This window comes from Medicago sativa, chromosome 4 (genome assembly GCF_051527215.1).
Source record: "Medicago sativa cultivar Bolivia chromosome 4, Bolivia_mono, whole genome shotgun sequence".
NCBI lineage: Eukaryota > Viridiplantae > Streptophyta > Magnoliopsida > Fabales > Fabaceae > Medicago > Medicago sativa.
The window spans coordinates 37,319,201-37,327,883 of NC_140752.1; the positions used below are offsets into that span (position 1 = coordinate 37,319,201).

General features: G+C 36.0%; 1 protein-coding gene across 1 annotated transcript; it reads right to left on the bottom strand.

Annotated features, from left to right (window-relative positions):
- Window positions 1-3,193: 3,193 nt before the first annotated feature.
- LOC146929161 (uncharacterized) lies at window positions 3,194-5,608 on the bottom strand. Its single transcript, XM_085707232.1, has 4 exons — window positions 5,586-5,608; window positions 4,423-4,489; window positions 3,777-4,340; window positions 3,194-3,690 (listed from the first exon to the last, which is right to left on the bottom strand). Exons 1-4 carry the CDS (start codon window positions 5,606-5,608, stop codon window positions 3,430-3,432), a joined length of 915 nt encoding a protein of 304 aa, XP_085563358.1. The 3' UTR covers window positions 3,194-3,429.
- Between the last annotated feature and the right edge of the window lie 3,075 nt (window positions 5,609-8,683).

Sequence of the window (8,683 nt, forward strand, 5' to 3'; positions counted from 1 at the left end):
CGGTTTCACGGATCTCAAAATGAAAAACCACAAACCAAACCAAACTAGATCGGTTTTGATTGGTTCGGATCGGTTTCAAACCGAACCAGACAAGGTCGGATATTTTTTCGGTTTGGTTCGGTTTGAATTTTCGGTTTCGTTGGTTTAGTCCGAACCGCTTACACCCCTACGGCCCACGTATATTTTCTACTTGGGTCAATATTTACCTCCAGCCTAAATGGTCCCCACTCACTTACCAAAAGTTAACAAAACTCTTTGCATTCTTCCACTGTCGTTTTCCCTTCTCTCATACGTTTGAGAACCAGCTTGAAGCAACCTTTAATTCAACATGCAGCACCCATCAAACCCCAACTCCTCATCGCTGAAGAGGTACGATCTTGTAAAGAAATACATCACCCATTTAGTTGAATCTGTAACTGTTCTAGCTTCTTTTTAAGTTAAGCAAAAAAACGCCTTTTTTTTTTCTTTCCAATGGATAGCATCATAGGTTTGTCAATGGAAACATAATATATGTTGTTCGTCTATGTTGTTGACCTATTTTTTTAATAGACTTACATTATATGAACATCGTAACAGTAACTCCAAGTCTCCAAATGTGTTGAAAAGATGATAATTTTTGAAATAATTTTTATTTATTATTATTGATATAGGGTTTCCAAAGGAGATAGTTCTTCCAACAATGGAAAGCCAAAATGGTTCGAAACTGTGGTCCATCCAGATCTGGTACATTTATTATGATCATTGAAGATTTATGTTTATTTATAATGTGGAATAAAAAATACTATTCTTCAAAATCATTGTTAATGAAATGTGTTTATGTGTTTATTTCTTATAGCAACGTATTCAATTGCCCTCTGACTTTGTCGGCAAGTGGTATATGGAACTCAGAACTCAGATCCAGGGATGGATGTTGCTCCCAAACGGTGTAAAATTAGAGATGAAAAGCAGTGCCAAGGGATTTGATCAGCACATGGAATGAGGGATTCAGGTTGCACAGTTGTGTGGATTTACACAGCCTATGAGAGTTCATATACGTTATGTGTACCCCAACAATTTCAAACTGTATGTTTTAGGTGTTGATAACGATGAACTTGGTAAGTCGTTTAACAATCCATTGACCATACCTCATTATGGTGATGAATATACTGACGGAGACTGTGAGATTGTAAGTGATGATGATGTTGAGATAGATGATAGTGAGGAAGAAGAAAGTGATGATGGTTCTGAGGATGTAGATGGTGTTGTGGAAGATGGTAGTGATGCTGATTCTGATAATGTAACTGAAGGTGATACTGATGATGATCATGATGATATTGATGGTGATTTGCTTGCTCGTGATCTTGATCCAGAACTCTGCAAAGTATTTAACTGGAGACATGATGTTTCCAAAGCTCTTGCACGGCATGATAAACCCCAAGTATTGGTATGTTTTAAAATCTTTGTTTAGCAATTTGTTTACCACTCTTGTTGTCTTCTAATACTGTTGCCCATTTTATAAAATTTATGTTGTATTGGAATCCTTGTGTTTGAGTATGGTAATTGCAATACAATGTTAATTTTCAACCAGTCTGTTACCATAGGGAATGGTAGCATGTTGACTGTATATGACCATATATATATGTTATTGTAGCAATTGCCAGCGGTCACTTGTGAGAAGGCCATCCCAGCAGAGCAGGCAAGGATTAACCTTCACTTGATGGGTAATGGAGCAGTCTACGAATGCAACATCAAAACTTCAAACCGAGGGGTGTTTTCTCAAAATGAAAGGTTTCTTACTCATGGCTGGTACGATTTTGTCAGAGAAAACAACCTTAGGGAGGGAGACCAGTTGTTGTTTTGTCTTGATAAACCAACCGACAATCTATTTGTGAGAATTATCCGCCGTGCTGCTCTTGGATGAATTTTTAGTGCACCAGATTTCCTAACGACTTTTTGTTGTTGTCTTTGTATAGTGGTGGTTGTTGTAGTTGCACTTGGATAATGACTCTAATTATGCAGTTTGTTTTTTGGATTGTGTGTTAATGTTTAAGTTCTACCTAAACCTTAAATTGCACATGGTTGTTTTCTTAAGTGGCTTCGCTTATATACATATGTGAGAATGAAAATAAACCGTGTAGTTGTCTATATATACTTGTGTGTGGTTGTATAATTTAATCTACCATGTATCTTTGCAAACGTGTTAAGGTTTAAACTGCGGCTCAGTCTAGCGTGCGCGACCGTTTCATGTCTTGCACCGTGCGAGACCATGTTTTACCCGTCAGATGTGCCTCGAAAACAGTGTGCGGTCCAGGTTGCTTACCAGGGACCTGTTTCTACGGTTCCTCTTAGGTGAATTGAAAATTGTACTTTTGCATGAGACCATGTGATTTTCTACGCAGGAACTAAGTCCAAATCTTGGATATGACATCCGCAGCACACGGTATAGGGAAGTTGTCCTATATGGACCTCAAGGCACTGAGGTTCCATGTAGTGTTTATACGAAGAGCACAGAGCATAAGATTGAGGTTAAGCTTGGAGATGACTGGAATAAATTTGTTCAGATGAATGGTTTTGTTGAGAATGATACTATAAGGATGAGTTTTGTAAACATGACAACATCAAATGTGATCAAAGTTGTGAAAATATAATTTCACGACTCTACATATTTTCCACAATTTTCCATAAATTTTTTTTTGAAAGAAATAATTTTCCATAAGTTGTAATGATGTCTTTATTCATTGTCCATAATATTTGTTGCTCCTAATATTTGTTGATGTTGTATTGACATTTGTCTCCTCACGTGAATTTGTTGCTCCTAATATTTGTTGATGTTGTATTGACATTTGTTTCCTCATGTGAATTTGCGATAGACCGTTGTCTTCATTAAAGTTATTTGTTGTGTCAATTTCAAATAGTGACACAACGTCGCTAATCTTTTTTGAAGGTCCCCGTTAATATGGCATGTTTATTACCATCGTATGTTTGAACCAAAAATTAAGTTAGCATATGTAAGAACCAACATATGACAATATAACATGGTATAAGAGCAAACTTTACAATTTTTTATCAAGATCACCTGTATTATTTTTTAAAAATTATAACTTTTATAATAATATAATGCAGAATAATCAATTAATGCGTATTTTCATTATAAAAAAAAAATAACGTAAAGAGGAGACTGGCATGGATTCGCAAGATAACAAACCGGACAATATTACAAAACAAAGTATCTTAGACATATTAGAGCAGCAAGGTCCAGGTAAACCATTAAGAAAGTGAATTACACCAAGGGTAGTAACATCATAAACAAATAACATAAACACATTTTTTGCAAAACACCGGACGAAATAAACTTCACACCCAGAATGTGACTAGGATTCAAACACCGGACGAAAGAAACTTCACACCCACAATGTTACTGGGATTCACATCGAAGGAAAACCAAAGCACCTATCCGCGGACTACAGTGAGCACCAGATTTTCCACAGGATTTTCAACTCCAAAGACTATGTGGTCACCTGGACTCAATTCCTTTGACCTAACATATTGATACCAGCCCCTTGTAAGATACCTCAACACATACCCGGTCGGCCCGATTGAAGTCCTGAACTTGCACTGAAATGTTTCCTTAGTATCATCATCAAAAACCTCGACATCATCCCCATCCCGAACATCAAAGTCAAAGTTGTCAACAACATACCTTGGAAAATGCTGCAAACCAAAACAGTGCAAAGATAAATAACTTAAACAATATCAAAATATACACTTAGCACATTAACATAATTTGTAACACGCACCAAAACTTGACTACCCGCAGCAACAGCCTCATTAACGGTCAAGGTCCACAGATATTCCTCCGGTTTACCATCACCTCCAGGAATATGTTGGACTGGATCATCATGTCCAGGTACCTGATTTGAACCTCCAGCATTGTACACAGCAAAGAAATCCTTGAACATGTCATACGGAATTAGCATAGCAACTTCACCATCCTCATCCGGAGAGTCCACAGCAGAGACACAACAAACAGGGGGTACATAGGTAGGATCAGCAAGCCTCATGGCATGGTGATTTGTTGGGTAATGAAAACCAAAATAAGGAATGTCCAAACCTTCATCGTTAACAATCTTCATATTAAACTGATGATGAAGGACCTGGTAACAGAAGAAAACCCTCTGAGGAGCAACAAATCCGCAGCGCTGAGAAATAAACAATCCACCTGGTATCATATTCTGCTGAACAATTCCGGACAGATCAACCCTTATGTAATTACCAGCAGGGTCCTTTATCCAGCCGTATTTCTGAGACACCAAGACAAACTCCCACCTTGAAACAAACACCGTTGGAATTTGTATCTCATCCTGAGAATTAAATTCAGACAAACAACTTAGTGAAAAACAAACTGAACCGATGGAAAATTATTTGATTATAACCGATGCATACACTGACAGGACTGATAATTGTTTCAAAGGTTCTGTCGGCCTCGTTACTCCCATCTGGGTTGCCCAAACTACAAGAAGCAAAAGACATAACTCAGTTACAGAAATATAGAGACACAAACCAAAGAAATAAAAAATCATCACCAAAAAGGCAGAAAATTGATACCGTATAGAAATAATATCTAAATTTCTCAGAAGCAACTACATGCAGATTGAAAAAAACAAATGATAATACTCGCACTAACCAGAAAGGAACTTTTGCAATAGCGGAGCCAGAAATTTTGAATAGTGGAGGCACATATATATAACTCGTAGCATTAAATTACTAAATATACGTTACATTTCAATTTTTAAAAGCAAAAATATTGCATGATTCACTCGAAAAAATTGTCTATATATAAATAACTAAACAATCATTTTACCATTAATCTCATGCGATTTTGCAACACATTCTTGAAAATAGCAGAGAGAGTTTTTTCGGCTACTGCAGTTGTCAGAGGTATTATAAAATATGACTCCAAAAGTAAATATTCCAACACATGATGATTCCTGCTCCATCTAAGAGTATTGTAGTATAACATATGAAAACCAATATTTAGGACAACAAAATATAAAGGGTTGAGATTTGACAAACAAAATAAAAATATTTGTGCAGGCAGGAGCCCACGCAAGCTTGTGTCTGGCTCCGCCATAAATTTTTGCTTTATAAAAAAAAAAAAAAGTGGTAGCACAAATGAAATCACCGTTGACTCGCCAAACACTCAACAAAAAAAAATATTAATAATCTTAGATGTGTAAGAATATAAAATGTAAAAAAATATAAATTTTGAACGGAAAAAATATTAAAATTAGATCTATAAAAAATAAAAAGATGAATAAAGCTTAAACAAATATTGTGAGGGACAAACCTCTAGTACGCAAACTTCATAAAAAAAAAAAACCTCTAGTACGCAAAAAAACAAAATATAAAATATGCAAGGCAAGACAACGTCACCAACATAAATCCATGCAAAATACCATTAACCAAGATTTCCACCCAGAATTGGAAAGAGACAAAACAAAGCAGCATTAACCTAGATTTGTAACCAAAAAATGGAAAGATACAAAATAAAGGGATGTGAACGAATATAGTACAACAATAGATTCTCTCAAAATAAAATGACTTACACGTGAGGAGGAGGCAAAGCCATTGGGAAAGAGGTAATGAGACAAGCAGACAAGAGAGAAAGGAGGAGGACCACAGCTTACCAAAGAAGGTAAAGAAAATCCTAGATAAAAAGTGACTCCCCTCAATTAATACCAACAAGTGGGCCAGGCAAAGAAGGAAAAAAAGGGCCAAAAGGTACATCCGTAAAAGACCCCACAGTGGCATTGGCTCCACATTAAAAAAAACAGCAATTAAAAACACACTATAAAATAAAAATAAAAAATAAAGAATTTCCAACAATTGAACAGAAAAATTAATATTTCCATTGAATTTAAATTTTAATCCAATTAGGTACATTGATACCTATTTATTATTAATGAAATGCATTAAGCTTGTCTCTCTCAAAAAAAAAAAAATATTGATAAATATGGTTTACTAAAAAAAGATATATTGATAAATATGGTTTACAAATTAGTGATATGGTTAAAGCAAAATATTTAATCATTTAATAAAAACAAATTAAAAACAGTCATTAAATACCGGCCCGCGGCAAATTAAAGGAACAAACATACATAAAGTGGACTCCATTGTAATATACCATGCCAATCATACAACCACATTATCTAGTCGCAGGGACTAAAACATAGAAACCATCATGAAGCTCAATATAATAATAATCGCGGCCCATACATGTAATGATAGAGGTAAAGATAAAAATAATTAAACTCAATGTATAGGCACTTAGCAAAGGGAGTAGCACTTGGGTGATATCGTGGTTGGTGACATCGGCGACATTGGCCAACCACAATGGCACATGTGTATTTGTTCTCTTTCTCTAAATTGGATTTTTTTGTCGTTTTGTACACTTGTGACATTGTGGTTGGCCAATTGCACCAATGTCATCAACCACAATGTGAACTCTCCTACTGTTTTCATTCCGAAACGATTAAAATGAAGAAAAATCAGGCATCAAACAAAGCTTGAGGCAACCTATATGGAGCATAGCCATTTGCATACAGATAAATCAATAACATCACATGAGCCATTATAGGAGGTCACTGGCTGTATATAACAGAAATTAATACAGCTAATAACTCCAGTGTGTGTAAAGGAAATCCGATGCATTTTGGCAAAATAATATTGAGATATCATACAACTGCATGCATGGTTAGAAGTAGGACTAAAATTTATGTTTTCTCTAAATTTTTGAAGCTCACCAAAACACCAAGTTAAAATAAGAGATGAATGTGGTGTCAATACCAAAGAGCAGCAGGGTTATATGTTAAGAGTCATTCTAATGTTAAATAGAGCACCTCTGCACATACCTTATGATAGTTCCTTATGCTTATCACTTCTTAGAAGACATTGTAGCATGACAAGGAGGTGCATATCGAGGAGATATGGTTGGATAGATGTTAGGTGAGATGATTGATAATTGTTGTGTACATAGACCGAACAATCTAACGTCGCATATATGGTGTATCATATTCTCCGATCCGCATCCGTTACTATTTGATAGTTGTGTTGGCGACGACCGTAAAAAGAAATCCTGTTGATGACAATAGACATAGAATCCGGAATTTTTTTAGAATTCAGTACACATATGATTGTAAATTACATTAGTTATCTCCTTATCTTGGATACGTTGTATACCTGCCTTCCTCTATTGATGATGTCTACGAATGACTTATGTTAACCTCTTTGTTCCTAAAGGCCTTCAATCGTATCATCTCGTACATGGAAGACAAATAAGAAGACTTGAAATTAGTACATTATACCAACGAAAATAATCGATAACAAAAGCAATGGACAGATATAAAGTATGACCGTGTAAAAGTGACCGTCCAGACCATAACTTGATGACCGAGCTCGAATACGTGTCTAAGATGAACCAGTCCCTGCATAGCTATATATCTGGACAATATATACATGTTTGAAGACGTTGCTTGTCTTGGTTCCAATGCACGATGATGACACCATTACTATCAACCAATTGCCATTCATTAGATAACTCATGTCCCCAACGGTGTATAAAGAAAGGATCAATTTCACCGTATGACTTGATACAGACATAAAATAGGACAAGGAAAGTTAGCAATTGGTAGGTTAAAAGGTTACGGCATATAAATTGTATATGAAAGGATCTTAGAATTGCCTTCCCTTTGACATAAACCGTGACAAACAAGCCTTTTTCTACCCTATCGCTGATTATTCGGTAATGGCTTTCCATATTTTGAAACTTGTGTAATAAGCAAACAGAAAATGAGATACCGCTAATATGAAAACTGTTTACATCATCACATTGATAGAAGGTGAAACTTCATGTAGTTAGTAAATTAACACACAGTTCATACATTAAGATAAGCACCGTTAAAAGGTAGTAGAAAAAGTACTAAACATTAATAATCCAAGCATCATTTATCCCTATGATAAGAGGTTGTACCTGTTTGTTAACACGGTGGGATACCCACCAAACCGAGTTTTGACTAACTCTACAATTTCAAGCTTCTTAAAATCACGGTGGGATGTACATTGGGAATCGTTTTTCAACACAAAAAAGCTAAACCAAACACATGCGTTATAATATTACATAATCACATAGCAAAAAAAGTGCAACAGTGACATTGCAGTTAGTTATGGTAAAAATATTTCATATTCTTCCATGCCCTGGCAAGAGTTGATCTCCTTTTAAGGGCAGCCTCGTAGTTGATCTCCGCAGATGTCAACTCGCGGATCAAACTAGAGCGTTTTTGATGCGCATCAACAATTCTTGACATGATTTCCCGATGACGATTTGTCAACGCATCAATATCTGACAACATCTTCACCCTTTTCTCCTTATCAGCGTCAACATTCCTATCTCCTAAGTCACCAATACAACGGTCAATGGCACCACAGGACAGATAAAGTTTTGAGATTCTTTTGCTGATTGCAATTCGTTCGGCATCATCCCTCATCCAAATTTCCTCTAGCACATTATGTTCTTGTCGGATTAGATTGAGATTCACCAGTAAATAGTCGGTGTTTGGAACTTCGTTGTCCAGCATGTTGACAAATATTTCACAAGCAAGGTAGAACCCATACTGTGTTTGGTCTAGATGGCTTTTCAACGATTGAA

Coding starts and splice junctions, on each gene's coding strand:
- LOC146929161 (XM_085707232.1), bottom strand. CDS start 5,608: ATGGCTTTGCCTCCTCCTCACGT. Junction 4,490..5,585: donor GCTTTGCCTCCTCCTCACGT/GTAAGTCATTTT, acceptor TGCTTCTTGTAG/TTTGGGCAACCCAGATGGGA. Junction 3,691..3,776: donor CTGCGGGTAGTCAAGTTTTG/GTGCGTGTTACA, acceptor TTTGGTTTGCAG/CATTTTCCAAGGTATGTTGT.